The sequence below is a fragment of the Spodoptera frugiperda genome, chromosome 19, assembly GCF_023101765.2.
Source record: "Spodoptera frugiperda isolate SF20-4 chromosome 19, AGI-APGP_CSIRO_Sfru_2.0, whole genome shotgun sequence".
NCBI classification, from domain to species: Eukaryota; Metazoa; Arthropoda; class Insecta; order Lepidoptera; family Noctuidae; genus Spodoptera; species Spodoptera frugiperda.
This window is the reverse complement of record NC_064230.1, coordinates 7,973,908-7,993,554: the sequence shown is the minus strand read 5'-3', so window position 1 is coordinate 7,993,554 and position 19,647 is coordinate 7,973,908. Positions and strand designations below refer to the sequence as shown.

The following is a 19,647-nucleotide window of genomic DNA, read 5'->3' as shown; positions in this document are numbered from 1 at the left end:
GCGGATTCATGTAGAAACTTGTTGCTTTGACACCGGCCTCGTCTAGTTATGTAAATGCAGTAATATATCGCCCCAGCAGCGGGCGAGCGCTGTGCTGCGGGCTGTCCCTGTTCTCCGTGGTGCTGCGCAGACTGCGCGCCTGCCTGGCCGCGCCGCAGTGGCCCGCGCCCCCGCGCCCCACCACCACGCGCCCGCGCACACTGACGACACCAACGAGTTCCACAGGTCAACTTCTACTCTACTATATTGAATAAAATAAAAATGTTAGATACACTGGACTCAGTCAAACCATTTATTCTATTTCAGGTATAAATAACTACTTTCGAAATGTTCATAAATAATTTAGTTTCGAATGGAGAAGAACAAGCAACTTCATTAGTTACTCTTTTATTTAGGCTCTGTCTAGTTCCTATTGATCATAGCGTCATGTTTTGATATTTTATACCCTTCCTCAATAAATGAACTATCCAATACAAAAATTCCAGAGATTTACAAATGAACTAACAAAAACAGTTGTAATAAGATTTTTGTGAAATTTTGTGTAACGGTGCAAATTAACTGTTTTTTTTTCTTTCTCTATTTATATAATGAAAGCGAAACCGCTGGAAAAATCTAGTTATTAAAGAAATTATAAATAATAATGTGTGTTTATATTCCAGACTGTGGTCGGCCCTGCAGTTCCTGTATTGTATACCCGTTGGTGACACGCAGTTTACTGTCGAGTGAGTATACACGTTGTGGTTTTAAAGTTCAATTCTAACACACACACACACACACACACACACACACACACACACACACACACACACACACACAGACACACACGCACGCACACACACACATGATTAAATTGTCATGACTATTTCGCTCACACACTCAAAGTCAAAATTATTTATTTCAAATAGACCAGGAAGGCATTTTTGAACGTCAAAGCAAATATAATAATATTAATAACGTCTGTCGGTCAGTCCTCTAGTTGCTCTATTTGCTCGTTCCAAAGTGTAGATTCCTATGTAGAAGAACGAGCAAGAAACTCCATAGGTTACTCTTGTCCAATCAGGTTCACAATACAATACTCGGTTACATTGTTTCAATACTCATTGTTTTACCTTCCAGGGAGCTATTCGGCGAAGGTCTCCACTGGGCTGGGTGTACGATTATAGCGTTGCTGGGTCAGCAGAGAAGGTTCGAAGCTCTGGACTTCTGCTACCACATCCTGAGAGTGCAGCGAGTCGACGGGAAAGACGAGTCGGTTAAAGGGATTGTAAGTATTATTGTGTGTTTTATACCCTTGTTTAAACACTAGGATTGTCTCCTGTGTCGTGGGTGCGTTTACAAACATACAAGTTCACATACACATGACACCCAGACTAGGAAAGACGATTTGTGGAGCTCATAAAGAGTTGATTCGTGCGGGAATTGAACCCGCTACACGTTGCGTGGCTGCCGGTTGCCCAGCTATAGCGCCAACCGTGCAGTCAAAATTATTCAGTCAATCACAAATGATAGAAAATACTGAATGTTTTTGTCTCAAATGCGGGAATCGAACGCGATATATCTTTTAATTATTAACATTAGCACCTCCAATCTCGCAACTGACTAAACAGTGGGCTGGTGGCTGGGCAACAAGCTACTGCGTAACGTGTAGCGGGTTCAATTCCCGCACGGAGCAACTCTTTGTGTGATCCACAAATTGTTGTTTCGGGTCTGTGTGTATGTGTATGTGAACTTGTATGTTTGTAAACGCACACACGACACAGGAGACAATCCTAGTGTGGGGCATGGTTTAAAAAAATAAATAAAAGTAGACATATCATTTTTTTTAGATAGATTATATTATTTATTTGTCATAACATGAGTTACATGACAATACAACATGCAGGTACAGAGAATTGTGGTAAAGCACAGTCATGTTTGACCTTTCGGCGTACAAATATAAAGATGGGTTTAAATTACAATATGAAATGTTACAATGTTACATTATACATATTTATAAATGTCCGCAGCCCCTAAAACGCATGGTGGACCGCATCCGGCGCTTCCAAGTGCTGAACTCGCAAATATTCGGCGTCCTCGCGCGCCACCTGGCGGCCGACGAGGAGAGGGCCGGCGTCGAGCACGTGCGCTGCTTCCCTCCGCCCTCCGCGCCCATACATCAGATCAATTAGACGGGAGGACCGTGTGTGTGAGGTTGTGTTGTTAACACACCCTGTTTGTGAAGGTAGAGGTGTATTGAAACATCCTGTATTATGACTTGAATAACATAAGCTTATGTTTAGACACACCCTGTATAACGACTTGTACAACAGCTGAACATACTGTGTGTAGTGTGTTTATGTTGTTAAAACACCCTGTTTATAGGAAGAGTTTTGGAACAGCCTATATTATGACTTGAATAACACCCTGTGTTACGTAAGCTTGTATTTAGAGACATCCTGTATAACTACTTGTACAACAGTTTAACATCCTGTGTGTAGTTTGGTTATGTTAAAACACCCTGTTTATAAGGTTACAGATGTTTAGGAACAGCCTGTATTATGACTAGAGCAACACCCTGTGTTACGTAAGCTTATGTTTAGACACATCCTGTATAATGACTTGAACAACAGCAGTACCCTTAGTATGAGTTTGCTTTACGTTGAACAAAAACGAAACGAGAGCGCGTTCGGCGATATGATTGGTCGGCTCGAATAAACCAACCAATCAGAGCGCCGAACGCTCTTTCATTTCATGCATAGTAAACTCTTACTAATAGTAGTAAGTATACCTTTGAAGACAACTACAAATGTATTCCAATAATATAAGTACCTATGTAGACATATAGTTTAATATATAAGGAATATTAAAACTTTCCATAAATTAGTAAATTAAATAAAAATCACGGTTTACTCACTGGTACATTAATAGAGAAAAGCTCTACTAGTTTCGAGTCACAGAGGGACTCTTCATCATGAGCAGTGTGCGCAGACGCGGCGACGTCGTACAGACTACTGAGAGTAGAGTGAAAAAGAAGAGAGAGTGAGAAAGAGAGTATGAAAAGTCCCTCTGTGACTCGAAACTAGTAGAGCTTTTCTCCATTAATGTACCAGTGAGTAAACCGTGATTTTTAGTTAATTTAGTATGTCTCACGATAGTTATTATAAAGATATTTTCCAAGAATTCTTTAATAAGTTATTATTGATTCGCATTTTTGAATAATCTAAAGACTTTTATATTATTAGATTAAACATAATTTTTAATATAATACTAACTGATGCCCGCGGCTTCACTCGCTTGGATTTGCGGAGTTTGTGACTAATAAAAACAGCCTAAGTTACTCCTTAGTACATCAGCTACCTGCCAATAAAAGTCCCGTCAAAATCGGTTCAGCCATTTCAGAAATTAGCCAGAACAAACAGAAAGACAGACAAAAATTGTAAAAATTAAATTTATTTATGTATTTAATTCAAAAGTTACAACGGTAGACAACCAATTAAAGCAACTTACATACATAACTAAAACATAATTAAACAGGAATTAACAGCATTCATAAGTTCGCCTCGCAGTACTTCAGGCATTCCGATAAAATATTTTGGTGATTGTATATTCATATGCATGTAATAAAATAAAGAGTTGTTAATTTTATATAACAAACAGACAATTTTATTTATTAGTCTATTACTTTACTAATATTATAAATGCGAAAGTTTGTGTGTATGCTTGTTACTCAATCACGTCAAAACGGCTGAAAGGATCGGGATGAAATTTGGAACAGGGGTAGATTATGGTCTGGAATAACACATAGGATACTTTTTATCCCACGGGAATGCGGACGAAGCCACTGGCAGAAGCTAGTATTCGATATTATTTGAGATTTGCCTCTCAGCAAAATATTGTTGTTTAAAAATCTATTTAGAATTAATTCTCACATAAGTATTAGAAATATATTATTTGGCTATGTATAATGTAATTTATTAAAATCATGAACTTTTGTATCGTCATGAGCTAATGGTAACACGTAAACAGTGACTCGTGTAGTGTAGAGATTGTCCAGTCAACTGATGGTAGCGTGGACTGTCCAGGCGATGTATGCAAGAATATAAGAATTATGTAATCTTTTTATTATAATTATTAAATAAAGTATACAAACCTTAAAAATGAGTATTTTTTATATTATACCCCACGGGCCACAATCGATGGGATATATTTATATCTAAACAAACCACAAAAGGTAAGTGTCCACAGGCCCGCATCGTACGTATCGCACGCAACGGATTTTAGTTAGTCTTGTATAGAAACTCATACAACTGCGTCCACTGATCCGCATCGTACGGACCGCATCATCAGCAATGTCTACATGCCTACTTATGACGTCGTACGCGTGCGATGCCGACATATCACTTACCTTACACGACTGTGTCCGGATGTGCAATGTGCTTGCATGTTTAGTTCACTACGAAATGTCAGTAAATTAAGTTTCCAGAGATGTTAGCACACTGTGGATCATAGCATCCACCAATCATATTCATACAAATAGCTTAGCACTCGTGGAAACAGACTAAGCTAAGCTGTTTCTTATACGGAAAGATATGGATGGCTTCCCTACTATCGACACATTACGTACTCGAGCTGCGCATCTTCCTCGCACAGTTACATTGCATATCTCTGGTAGAAAAGCACACTTAGAGAGAGGGCAGGAGTATGACAATTGCTAGCTAGACGTTTTACAGTAAACGTTCGAAAGCATTTTTATTCTAGCAATGCTGTGCCCAACCCGGGAATCGAAGCTGAGACCCTTTTTTCTGGCAGTCGCACTTGCGAGCATTCAACAGCTGGATATCCACTTGCGAAGCCTCATGGCAAGCTGCTCCATTCTGAGCGTGTCGCGGACTGTAGAAAGTACATGCGTCTTCAGTTGAGCTCACATAATACCGTATCGAGCGGCAAGCCTCAAGCCACCTCTGAGTTTGTTTCGGCATTTCTTCTCAGAGTAGTCGGATAGGAAATGCCGGCTGTTTGAGAAATATATTTATTGTACGTTTTACATTAGTTAGCTTGAGTTGTTTAGTTTGAGATTGTTGAAGTGGCGTTTTGAAGTTTTGTTCTGCTGCGGGTGGCTACGACACGCAGCTGCTCGCAGCTCGGACTCGTGGTGTACACTGGCGGGCGGCGGGCGGTCTCGGAACGCCGGCTCGCTGACATGGCGGATTCATGTAGAAACTTGTTGCTTGGACACCGGCCTCGTCTAGTTATGTAAATGCAGTAATATATCGCCCCCCAGCAGCGGGCGAGCGCTGTGCTGCGGGCTGTCCCTGTTCTCCGTGGTGCTGCGCAGACTGCGCGCCTGCCTGGCCGCGCCGCAGTGGCCCGCGCCCCCGCGCCCCACCACCACGCGCCCGCGCACACTGACGACACCAACGAGTTCCACAGGTCAACTTCTACTCTACTATATTGAATAAAATAAAAATGTTAGATACACTGGACTCAGTCAAACCATTTATTCTATTTCAGGTATAAATAAGTATAGTGTAGTTTCGAATGGAGAAGAACAAGCAACTTCATTAGTTACTCTTTTATTTAGGCTCTGCCCAGTTCCTATTGATCATAGCGTCATGTTTTGATATTTTATACCCTTCCTCAATAAATGCACTATCCAATACAAAAATTCCAGAGATTTACAAATGAACTAACAAAAACAGTTGTAATAAGATTTTTTTTGTAAAATTTTGTGTAACGGTGCAAATTAACTGTTTTTTTTTTCTTTCTCTTTTTATATAATGAAAGCGAAACCGCTGGAAGAACCTAGTTATTAAAGAAATTATAAATAATAATGTGTGTTTATATTCCAGACTGTGGTCGGCCCTGCAGTTCCTGTATTGTATACCCGTTGGTGACACGCAGTTTACTGTCGAGTGAGTATACACGTTGTGGTTTTAAAGTTCAATTCTAACACACACACACACACACACACACACACACACACACACACACACACACACACACACACACACACACACACACACACACACACACACACACACACACGATTAAATTGTTCATACACACAAGTCAAAGTCAAAATTATTTATTTCAAATTGACCAAAAAGGCATTTTTTAACGTCAAAATAAATGTAATAATATTAATAACGTCTGTCTGTCGGTCAGTCCTCTAGTTGCTCTATTTGCTCGTTCCAAAGTGTAGATTCCTATGTAGAAGAACGAGCAAGAAACTCCATAGGTGACTCTTGTCCAATCAGGTTCACAATACAATACTTGGTTACATTGTTTCAATACTCATTGTTTTACCTTCCAGGGAGCTATTCGGCGAAGGTCTCCACTGGGCTGGGTGTACGATTATAGCGTTGCTGGGTCAGCAGAGAAGGTTCGAAGCTCTGGACTTCTGCTACCACATCCTGAGAGTGCAGCGAGTCGACGGGAAAGACGAGTCGGTTAAAGGGATTGTAAGTATTATTGTGTGTTTTATACCTTTTTTTTAAATACTAGAGTCGTCTCCTGTGTCGTGTGTGCGTTAACAAACATACAAGTTCACATACACATGACACACAGACTTGAAACGACCATTTGTGGATCACACAAAGAGTTGATTCGTGCGGGAATCGAACCCGCTACACGTTGCGTGGTAGCCGGTTGCCCAGCCACCGCGCCAACTGTGCAGTCAAAATTATTGAGACAGTAAGTCAGAAATTATTGAAAATACTGAATTATTTTGTCTCAAATGCGGGAATCGAACGCGATATATCTTTTAATTATTGACATTAGCACTTCCAATCTCGCAACAGAACAGTGGGCGTGGTAACTGGGCAGCAAGCTACTGCGAAACGAGTATCGGGTTCAATTCCCGCACGAAGCAACTCTTTGTGTGATCCACAAATTGTTGTTTCGGGTCTGGGTGTCATGTGTATGTTAACTTGTATGTTTGTAAACGCACCCACGACACAGGAGAAATCCAAGTGTAAGGCATGGTATAAAAAAATATATAAAAGTAGACATATCATTTTTTTAGTTAGATAGATCATTTATTTATCATAACATGAGTTACATGACAATACAACATGCAGGCACAGAGAAATGTGGTAAAACACAGTCATGTTTGGCCTCTCAGCGTATAAATATAAAGATGGGTTTAAATTACAATATGAAATGTTACAATGTTACATTATACATATTTATAAATGTCCGCAGCCCCTAAAACGCATGGTGGACCGCATCCGGCGCTTCCAAGTGCTGAACTCGCAAATATTCGGCGTCCTCGCGCGCCACCTGGCGGCCGACGAGGAGAGGGCCGGCGTCGAGCACGTGCGCTGCTTCCCTCCGCCCTCCGCGCCCATACATCAGATCAATTAGACTGGAGGACCGTTTGTGTGAGGTTGTGTTGTTAACACACCCTGTTTGTGAAGGTAGAGGTATATTGAAACATTCTGTATTATGTGACTTGAATAACATAAGTTTATGTTTAGACACATCCTGTATAACTACTTGTACAACAGCCTAACACCCTGTGTGTAGTTTGTTTATGTTAAAACACCCTGTTTACAAAGTTAGAGGTGTTTAGAAACATCCTGTATTATGACTTGAGCAACACCCTGTGTTACATAATCTTGTATTTAGACACACCCTCTATAATAATTTGTACAACAGCTTAACACCCTGTGTGTAAGGTTAGAGTGTTTTAGAAACATCCTGTTTTATGAATTAAACATAACATTATGTATTCTAGTTTTATCTAGAATCACTGTATAATGACTTGAACAACCCTTAGTATGAGTTTTTTTATTTATATTTTAACAATCTTTAGTATGGTTGGTTAATTCGAGCCGGCCAATCAGAGCACCGAACGCGCTCTCGTTTCGATTACTTTAAACGTAAAGCAAACTCGTACTAAGCTACTGTATACTTTTGAAGACAACTGAAAATGTATTCCAATAATATAAGTACCTATGTAGACATATAGTTTAATATATAAGGAATATTAAAACTTTCCATTAATAAGTAAATTAACTAAAAACCACGGTTTACTCACGTACATTAATGGAGAAAAGCTCTACTAGTTTCGAGTCACAGAGGGACTCTTCATCATGAGCAGCGTGCGCAGACGCGGCGACGTCGCGTAATCTACTGAGAGTAGAGTGAAAAAGAAGAGAGAGTGAGAAAGAGAGTATGATAAAGAGTCCCTCTGTGACTCGAAACTAGTAGAGCTTTTCTCCGTTAATGTACCAGTGAGTAAACCGTGATTTCTAGTGTAATTTAGTATGTCTCACGATAGTTATTATAAAAATATTTTCCAAGAATTCTTTTATAAGTTATTATTAATTCGCCTTTTTGAATAATCTAAAGACTTTATATTATTAGATTAAGCATAATTTTTAATATAATACTAACTGATGCCCGCGGCTTCGCTCGCTTGGATTTGCGGACTTTGTGACTAATAAAAGTAACCTAAGTTACTCCTTGGTACATCAGCTACCTGCCAATAAAAGAGTCCCATCAAAATCGGGCTAGCCTTTTCAGAGATTAGCCAGAACAAACAGAAAGACAGACAAAAATTATAAAAATTAAATTTATTTATGTATTTAATTCAAAAGTTACAACGGTAGACCACCAACTAAAGCAACTTACATACATAAGTAAAACATAATTAAACAGGAATTAACAGCATTCATAAGTTCGCCTCGCAGTACTTCAGGCTTCGACAAAATATTTTGGTGATTGTATATTCATATGCATGTAATAAAATAAAGAGTTGTTAATTTTATATAACAAACAGACAATTTTATTTATTAGTCTATTACTTTACTAATATATAAATGCGAAAGTTTGTATGTATGTTTGTTACTCAATCACGTCAAAACGGCTGAAGAAATTGGGATGAAATTTGGAACAGGGGTAGATTATGGTCTGGAATAACACTTAGGATACTTTTTATCCCACAGGAAAGCGGACGAAGCCACTGGCAGAAGCTAGTATTCGATATTATTTGAGATTTGTCTCTCAGCAAAATATTTTTGGTTAAAATTCTATTTAGAATTAATTCTCACATAAGTATTAGAAATATATTATTTGGCTATGTATAATGTAATTTATTAAAATCATGAATTTTTGTATCGTCATGAGCTAATGGTAACATGTAAACAGTGACTCGTGTAGTGTAGAGATTGTCCAGTCAACTGATGGTAGCGTGGACTGTCCAGGCGATGTATGCAAGAATATTATAAGAATTATGTAATCTTTTTATTATAATTATAAATAAAGTATACAAACCTTGAAAATGTGTTTTTTATAGTATACCCCACGGGTCATAATCGATACGACGTATTTATAAGCTAACCACAAAAGGTAAGAGTCCACAGGCCCGCATCGCTCGCAACGGATTTTAGTTTGTCTTGTATAGAAACTCATACAACTGCGGCCACTGATCCGCATCGTACGGACCGCATCATCGGCAAAGCCTACATGCGACGCGTACCTATCATATTCCTATGAATATGATTGGTTTTAAGTTTCCATCTTAGCACACATATCATAGCATCAAAAGCTATCTTAGCACTCGTGGAAACAGACTAAGCTAAGCTGTTTCTTATACGGAAAGATATGGATGGCTTCCCTACTATCGACACATTACGTACTCGAGCTGCGCATCTTCCTCGCACAGTTACATTGCATATCTCTGGTAGAAAAGCACACTTAGAGAGAATGCAGGAGTATGACAATTGCTAGCTACACGTTTTACAGTAAACGTTCGAAAGCATTTTTATTTTAGCAATGCTGTGCCCGACCCGGGAATCGAAGTTGAGACCCTTTTTCCAGGCAGTCGCACTTACGACCTCTCAACAGCTGGGTATCCACTTGCGAAGCCTCATGGCGAGCCGTTTCATTCTGAGCGTGTCGCGGACTGTAGAAAGTACATGCGTCTTCAGTTGAGCTCACATAATACCGTATCGAGCGGCAAGCCTCAAGCCACCTCTGAGTTTGTTTCGGCATTTCTTCTCAGAGTAGTCGGATAGGAAATGCCGGCTGTTTGAGAAATATATTTATTGTACGTTTTACATTAGTTAGCTTGAGTTGTTTAGTTTGAGATTGTTGAAGTGGCGGTTTGAAGTTTTGTTCTGCTGCGAGTGGCTACGACACGCAGCTGCTCGCAGCTCGGACTCGTGGTGTACACTGGCGGGCGGCGGGCGGTCTCGGAACGCCGGCTCGCTGACATGGCGGATTCATGTAGAAACTTGTTGCTTGGACACCGGCCTCGTCTAGTTATGTAAATGCAGTAATATATCGCCCCCCAGCAGCGGGCGAGCGCTGTGCTGCGGGCTGTCCCTGTTCTCCGTGGTGCTGCGCAGACTGCGCGCCTGCCTGGCCGCGCCGCAGTGGCCCGCGCCCCCGCGCCCCACCACCACGCGCCCGCGCACACTGACGACACCAACGAGTTCCACAGGTCAACTTCTACTCTACTATATTGAATAAAATAAAAATGTTAGATACACTGGACTCAGTCAAACCATTTATTCTATTTCAGGTATAAATAAGTATAGTGTAGTTTCGAATGGAGAAGAACAAGCAACTTCATTAGTTACTCTTTTATTTAGGCTCTGCCCAGTTCCTATTGATCATAGCGTCATGTTTTGATATTTTATACCCTTCCTCAATAAATGCACTATCCAATACAAAAATTCCAGAGATTTACAAATGAACTAACAAAAACAGTTGTTATAAGATTTTTTTGTAAAATTTTGTGTAACGGTGCAAATTAACTGTTTTTTTTTTCTTTCTCTTTTTATATAATGAAAGCGAAACCGCTGGAAGAACCTAGTTATTAAAGAAATTATAAATAATAATGTGTGTTTATATTCCAGACTGTGGTCGGCCCTGCAGTTCCTGTATTGTATACCCGTTGGTGACACGCAGTTTACTGTCGAGTGAGTATACACGTTGTGGTTTTAAAGTTCAATTCTAACACACACACACACACACACACACACACACACACACACACACACACACACACACACACACACACACACACACACACACACACACACACACACACACACACACACACACACACCCGATTAAATTGTTCATACACACAAGTCAAAGTCAAAATTATTTATTTCAAATTGACCAAAAAGGCATTTTTTAACGTCAAAATAAATGTAATAATATTAATAACGTCTGTCTGTCGGTCAGTCCTCTAGTTGCTCTATTTGCTCGTTCCAAAGTGTAGATTCCTATGTAGAAGAACGAGCAAGAAACTCCATAGGTGACTCTTGTCCAATCAGGTTCACAATACAATACTTGGTTACATTGTTTCAATACTCATTGTTTTACCTTCCAGGGAGCTATTCGGCGAAGGTCTCCACTGGGCTGGGTGTACGATTATAGCGTTGCTGGGTCAGCAGAGAAGGTTCGAAGCTCTGGACTTCTGCTACCACATCCTGAGAGTGCAGCGAGTCGACGGGAAAGACGAGTCGGTTAAAGGGATTGTAAGTATTATTGTGTGTTTTATACCTTTTTTTTAAATACTAGAGTCGTCTCCTGTGTCGTGTGTGCGTTAACAAACATACAAGTTCACATACACATGACACACAGACTTGAAACGACCATTTGTGGATCACACAAAGAGTTGATTCGTGCGGGAATCGAACCCGCTACACGTTGCGTGGTAGCCGGTTGCCCAGCCACCGCGCCAACTGTGCAGTCAAAATTATTGAGACAGTAAGTCAGAAATTATTGAAAATACTGAATTATTTTGTCTCAAATGCGGGAATCGAACGCGATATATCTTTTAATTATTGACATTAGCACTTCCAATCTCGCAACAGAACAGTGGGCGTGGTAACTGGGCAGCAAGCTACTGCGAAACGAGTATCGGGTTCAATTCCCGCACGAAGCAACTCTTTGTGTGATCCACAAATTGTTGTTTCGGGTCTGGGTGTCATGTGTATGTTAACTTGTATGTTTGTAAACGCACCCACGACACAGGAGGAAATACTAGTGTAAGGCATGGTATAAAAAAATATATAAAAGTAGACATATCATTTTTTTAGTTAGATAGATCATTTATTTATCATAACATGAGTTACATGACAATACAACATGCAGGCACAGAGAAATGTGGTAAAACACAGTCATGTTTGGCCTCTCAGCGTATAAATATAAAGATGGGTTTAAATTACAATATGAAATGTTACAATGTTACATTATACATATTTATAAATGTCCGCAGCCCCTAAAACGCATGGTGGACCGCATCCGGCGCTTCCAAGTGCTGAACTCGCAAATATTCGGCGTCCTCGCGCGCCACCTGGCGGCCGACGAGGAGAGGGCCGGCGTCGAGCACGTGCGCTGCTTCCCTCCGCCCTCCGCGCCCATACATCAGATCAATTAGACTGGAGGACCGTTTGTGTGAGGTTGTGTTGTTAACACACCCTGTTTGTGAAGGTAGAGGTATATTGAAACATTCTGTATTATGTGACTTGAATAACATAAGTTTATGTTTAGACACATCCTGTATAACTACTTGTACAACAGCCTAACACCCTGTGTGTAGTTTGTTTATGTTAAAACACCCTGTTTACAAAGTTAGAGGTGTTTAGAAACATCCTGTATTATGACTTGAGCAACACCCTGTGTTACATAATCTTGTATTTAGACACACCCTCTATAATAATTTGTACAACAGCTTAACACCCTGTGTGTAAGGTTAGAGTGTTTTAGAAACATCCTGTTTTATGAATTAAACATAACATTATGTATTCTAGTTTTATCTAGAATCACTGTATAATGACTTGAACAACCCTTAGTATGAGTTTTTTTTATTTATATTTTAACAATCTTTAGTATGGTTGGTTAATTCGAGCCGGCCAATCAGAGCACCGAACGCGCTCTCGTTTCGATTACTTTAAACGTAAAGCAAACTCGTACTAAGCTACTGTATACTTTTGAAGACAACTGAAAATGTATTCCAATAATATAAGTACCTATGTAGACATATAGTTTAATATATAAGGAATATTAAAACTTTCCATTAATAAGTAAATTAACTAAAAACCACGGTTTACTCACGTACATTAATGGAGAAAAGCTCTACTAGTTTCGAGTCACAGAGGGACTCTTCATCATGAGCAGCGTGCGCAGACGCGGCGACGTCGCGTAATCTACTGAGAGTAGAGTGAAAAAGAAGAGAGAGAGTGAGAAAGAGAGTATGATAAAGAGTCCCTCTGTGACTCGAAACTAGTAGAGCTTTTCTCCGTTAATGTACCAGTGAGTAAACCGTGATTTCTAGTGTAATTTAGTATGTCTCACGATAGTTATTATAAAAATATTTTCCAAGAATTCTTTTATAAGTTATTATTAATTCGCCTTTTTGAATAATCTAAAGACTTTATATTATTAGATTAAGCATAATTTTTAATATAATACTAACTGATGCCCGCGGCTTCGCTCGCTTGGATTTGCGGACTTTGTGACTAATAAAAGTAACCTAAGTTACTCCTTGGTACATCAGCTACCTGCCAATAAAAGAGTCCCATCAAAATCGGGCTAGCCTTTTCAGAGATTAGCCAGAACAAACAGAAAGACAGACAAAAATTATAAAAATTAAATTTATTTATGTATTTAATTCAAAAGTTACAACGGTAGACCACCAACTAAAGCAACTTACATACATAAGTAAAACATAATTAAACAGGAATTAACAGCATTCATAAGTTCGCCTCGCAGTACTTCAGGCTTCGACAAAATATTTTGGTGATTGTATATTCATATGCATGTAATAAAATAAAGAGTTGTTAATTTTATATAACAAACAGACAATTTTATTTATTAGTCTATTACTTTACTAATATATAAATGCGAAAGTTTGTATGTATGTTTGTTACTCAATCACGTCAAAACGGCTGAAGAAATTGGGATGAAATTTGGAACAGGGGTAGATTATGGTCTGGAATAACACTTAGGATACTTTTTATCCCACAGGAAAGCGGACGAAGCCACTGGCAGAAGCTAGTATTCGATATTATTTGAGATTTGTCTCTCAGCAAAATATTTTTGGTTAAAATTCTATTTAGAATTAATTCTCACATAAGTATTAGAAATATATTATTTGGCTATGTATAATGTAATTTATTAAAATCATGAATTTTTGTATCGTCATGAGCTAATGGTAACATGTAAACAGTGACTCGTGTAGTGTAGAGATTGTCCAGTCAACTGATGGTAGCGTGGACTGTCCAGGCGATGTATGCAAGAATATTATAAGAATTATGTAATCTTTTTATTATAATTATAAATAAAGTATACAAACCTTGAAAATGTGTTTTTTATAGTATACCCCACGGGTCATAATCGATACGACGTATTTATAAGCTAACCACAAAAGGTAAGAGTCCACAGGCCCGCATCGCTCGCAACGGATTTTAGTTTGTCTTGTATAGAAACTCATACAACTGCGGCCACTGATCCGCATCGTACGGACCGCATCATCGGCAAAGCCTACATGCGACGCGTACCTATCATATTCCTATGAATATGATTGGTTTTAAGTTTCCATCTTAGCACACATATCATAGCATCAAAAGCTATCTTAGCACTCGTGGAAACAGACTAAGCTAAGCTGTTTCTTATACGGAAAGATATGGATGGCTTCCCTACTATCGACACATTACGTACTCGAGCTGCGCATCTTCCTCGCACAGTTACATTGCATATCTCTGGTAGAAAAGCACACTTAGAGAGAATGCAGGAGTATGACAATTGCTAGCTACACGTTTTACAGTAAACGTTCGAAAGCATTTTTATTTTAGCAATGCTGTGCCCGACCCGGGAATCGAAGTTGAGACCCTTTTTCCAGGCAGTCGCACTTACGACCTCTCAACAGCTGGGTATCCACTTGCGAAGCCTCATGGCGAGCCGTTTCATTCTGAGCGTGTCGCGGACTGTAGAAAGTACATGCGTCTTCAGTTGAGCTCACATAATACCGTATCGAGCGGCAAGCCTCAAGCCACCTCTGAGTTTGTTTCGGCATTTCTTCTCAGAGTAGTCGGATAGGAAATGCCGGCTGTTTGAGAAATATATTTATTGTACGTTTTACATTAGTTAGCTTGAGTTGTTTAGTTTGAGATTGTTGAAGTGGCGGTTTGAAGTTTTGTTCTGCTGCGAGTGGCTACGACACGCAGCTGCTCGCAGCTCGGACTCGTGGTGTACACTGGCGGGCGGCGGGCGGTCTCGGAACGCCGGCTCGCTGACATGGCGGATTCATGTAGAAACTTGTTGCTTGGACACCGGCCTCGTCTAGTTATGTAAATGCAGTAATATATCGCCCCCCAGCAGCGGGCGAGCGCTGTGCTGCGGGCTGTCCCTGTTCTCCGTGGTGCTGCGCAGACTGCGCGCCTGCCTGGCCGCGCCGCAGTGGCCCGCGCCCCCGCGCCCCACCACCACGCGCCCGCGCACACTGACGACACCAACGAGTTCCACAGGTCAACTTCTACTCTACTATATTGAATAAAATAAAAATGTTAGATACACTGGACTCAGTCAAACCATTTATTCTATTTCAGGTATAAATAAGTATAGTGTAGTTTCGAATGGAGAAGAACAAGCAACTTCATTAGTTACTCTTTTATTTAGGCTCTGCCCAGTTCCTATTGATCATAGCGTCATGTTTTGATATTTTATACCCTTCCTCAATAAATGCACTATCCAATACAAAAATTCCAGAGATTTACAAATGAACTAACAAAAACAGTTGTTATAAGATTTTTTTGTAAAATTTTGTGTAACGGTGCAAATTAACTGTTTTTTTTTTCTTTCTCTTTTTATATAATGAAAGCGAAACCGCTGGAAGAACCTAGTTATTAAAGAAATTATAAATAATAATGTGTGTTTATATTCCAGACTGTGGTCGGCCCTGCAGTTCCTGTATTGTATACCCGTTGGTGACACGCAGTTTACTGTCGAGTGAGTATACACGTTGTGGTTTTAAAGTTCAATTCTACACACACACACACACACACACACACACACACACACACACACACACACACACACACACACACACACACACACACACACACACACACACACACACACACACACACACACACCCGATTAAATTGTTCATACACACAAGTCAAAGTCAAAATTATTTATTTCAAATTGACCAAAAAGGCATTTTTTAACGTCAAAATAAATGTAATAATATTAATAACGTCTGTCTGTCGGTCAGTCCTCTAGTTGCTCTATTTGCTCGTTCCAAAGTGTAGATTCCTATGTAGAAGAACGAGCAAGAAACTCCATAGGTGACTCTTGTCCAATCAGGTTCACAATACAATACTTGGTTACATTGTTTCAATACTCATTGTTTTACCTTCCAGGGAGCTATTCGGCGAAGGTCTCCACTGGGCTGGGTGTACGATTATAGCGTTGCTGGGTCAGCAGAGAAGGTTCGAAGCTCTGGACTTCTGCTACCACATCCTGAGAGTGCAGCGAGTCGACGGGAAAGACGAGTCGGTTAAAGGGATTGTAAGTATTATTGTGTGTTTTATACCTTTTTTTTAAATACTAGAGTCGTCTCCTGTGTCGTGTGTGCGTTAACAAACATACAAGTTCACATACACATGACACACAGACTTGAAACGACCATTTGTGGATCACACAAAGAGTTGATTCGTGCGGGAATCGAACCCGCTACACGTTGCGTGGTAGCCGGTTGCCCAGCCACCGCGCCAACTGTGCAGTCAAAATTATTGAGACAGTAAGTCAGAAATTATTGAAAATACTGAATTATTTTGTCTCAAATGCGGGAATCGAACGCGATATATCTTTTAATTATTGACATTAGCACTTCCAATCTCGCAACAGAACAGTGGGCGTGGTAACTGGGCAGCAAGCTACTGCGAAACGAGTATCGGGTTCAATTCCCGCACGAAGCAACTCTTTGTGTGATCCACAAATTGTTGTTTCGGGTCTGGGTGTCATGTGTATGTTAACTTGTATGTTTGTAAACGCACCCACGACACAGGAGGAAATACTAGTGTAAGGCATGGTATAAAAAAATATATAAAAGTAGACATATCATTTTTTTAGTTAGATAGATCATTTATTTATCATAACATGAGTTACATGACAATACAACATGCAGGCACAGAGAAATGTGGTAAAACACAGTCATGTTTGGCCTCTCAGCGTATAAATATAAAGATGGGTTTAAATTACAATATGAAATGTTACAATGTTACATTATACATATTTATAAATGTCCGCAGCCCCTAAAACGCATGGTGGACCGCATCCGGCGCTTCCAAGTGCTGAACTCGCAAATATTCGGCGTCCTCGCGCGCCACCTGGCGGCCGACGAGGAGAGGGCCGGCGTCGAGCACGTGCGCTGCTTCCCTCCGCCCTCCGCGCCCATACATCAGATCAATTAGACTGGAGGACCGTTTGTGTGAGGTTGTGTTGTTAACACACCCTGTTTGTGAAGGTAGAGGTATATTGAAACATTCTGTATTATGTGACTTGAATAACATAAGTTTATGTTTAGACACATCCTGTATAACTACTTGTACAACAGCCTAACACCCTGTGTGTAGTTTGTTTATGTTAAAACACCCTGTTTACAAAGTTAGAGGTGTTTAGAAACATCCTGTATTATGACTTGAGCAACACCCTGTGTTACATAATCTTGTATTTAGACACACCCTCTATAATAATTTGTACAACAGCTTAACACCCTGTGTGTAAGGTTAGAGTGTTTTAGAAACATCCTGTTTTATGAATTAAACATAACATTATGTATTCTAGTTTTATCTAGAATCACTGTATAATGACTTGAACAACCCTTAGTATGAGTTTTTTTTATTTATATTTTAACAATCTTTAGTATGGTTGGTTAATTCGAGCCGGCCAATCAGAGCACCGAACGCGCTCTCGTTTCGATTACTTTAAACGTAAAGCAAACTCGTACTAAGCTACTGTATACTTTTGAAGACAACTGAAAATGTATTCCAATAATATAAGTACCTATGTAGACATATAGTTTAATATATAAGGAATATTAAAACTTTCCATTAATAAGTAAATTAACTAAAAACCACGGTTTACTCACGTACATTAATGGAGAAAAGCTCTACTAGTTTCGAGTCACAGAGGGACTCTTCATCATGAGCAGCGTGCGCAGACGCGGCGACGTCGCGTAATCTACTGAGAGTAGAGTGAAAAAGAAGAGAGAGAGTGAGAAAGAGAGTATGATAAAGAGTCCCTCTGTGACTCGAAACTAGTAGAGCTTTTCTCCGTTAATGTACCAGTGAGTAAACCGTGATTTCTAGTGTAATTTAGTATGTCTCACGATAGTTATTATAAAAATATTTTCCAAGAATTCTTTTATAAGTTATTATTAATTCGCCTTTTTGAATAATCTAAAGACTTTATATTATTAGATTAAGCATAATTTTTAATATAATACTAACTGATGCCCGCGGCTTCGCTCGCTTGGATTTGCGGACTTTGTGACTAATAAAAGTAACCTAAGTTACTCCTTGGTACATCAGCTACCTGCCAATAAAAGAGTCCCATCAAAATCGGGCTAGCCTTTTCAGAGATTAGCCAGAACAAACAGAAAGACAGACAAAAATTATAAAAATTAAATTTATTTATGTATTTAATTCAAAAGTTACAACGGTAGACCACCAACTAAAGCAACTTACATACATAAGTAAAACATAATTAAACAGGAATTAACAGCATTCATAAGTTCGCCTCGCAGTACTTCAGGCTTCGACAAAATATTTTGGTGATTGTATATTCATATGCATGTAATAAAATAAAGAGTTGTTAATTTTATATAACAAACAGACAATTTTATTTATTAGTCTATTACTTTACTAATATATAAATGCGAAAGTTTGTATGTATGTTTGTTACTCAATCACGTCAAAACGGCTGAAGAAATTGGGATGAAATTTGGAACAGGGGTAGATTATGGTCTGGAATAACACTTAGGATACTTTTTATCCCACAGGAAAGCGGACGAAGCCACTGGCAGAAGCTAGTATTCGATATTATTTGAGATTTGTCTCTCAGCAAAATATTTTTGGTTAAAATTCTATTTAGAATTAATTCTCACATAAGTATTAGAAATATATTATTTGGCTATGTATAATGTAATTTATTAAAATCATGAATTTTTGTATCGTCATGAGCTAATGGTAACATGTAAACAGTGACTCGTGTAGTGTAGAGATTGTCCAGTCAACTGATGGTAGCGTGGACTGTCCAGGCGATGTATGCAAGAATATTATAAGAATTATGTAATCTTTTTATTATAATTATAAATAAAGTATACAAACCTTGAAAATGTGTTTTTTATAGTATACCCCACGGGTCATAATCGATACGACGTATTTATAAGCTAACCACAAAAGGTAAGAGTCCACAGGCCCGCATCGCTCGCAACGGATTTTAGTTTGTCTTGTATAGAAACTCATACAACTGCGGCCACTGATCCGCATCGTACGGACCGCATCATCGGCAAAGCCTACATGCGACGCGTACCTATCATATTCCTATGAATATGATTGGTTTTAAGTTTCCATCTTAGCACACATATCATAGCATCAAAAGCTATCTTAGCACTCGTGGAAACAGACTAAGCTAAGC

General features: G+C 39.4%; 1 protein-coding gene and 1 long non-coding RNA gene across 3 annotated transcripts; both read left to right on the top strand.

Moving 5' to 3' along the window:
• Positions 1-76: 76 nt before the first annotated feature.
• On the top strand, positions 77-19,345 carry LOC118280868 (cytoplasmic FMR1-interacting protein-like; the record flags this gene model as incomplete). Its single annotated transcript, XM_050700660.1, has 4 exons — positions 77-225; positions 660-722; positions 1,117-1,264; positions 17,259-19,345. Coding segments are annotated over 4 exons (522 nt in total), but the record flags the coding sequence as incomplete, so codon positions are not given.
• Positions 7,350-14,307, top strand: LOC126911751 (uncharacterized). Of its 2 annotated transcripts, none has more exons than XR_007706261.1 (2): positions 7,350-7,939; positions 13,232-14,307. It is a non-coding gene; the product is annotated as an uncharacterized LOC126911751 (long non-coding RNA). The 2 variants fall into 2 exon arrangements; XR_007706260.1 differs by lacking the exon at positions 13,232-14,307 and adding an exon at positions 8,191-9,266.
• Positions 19,346-19,647: the final 302 nt, after the last annotated feature.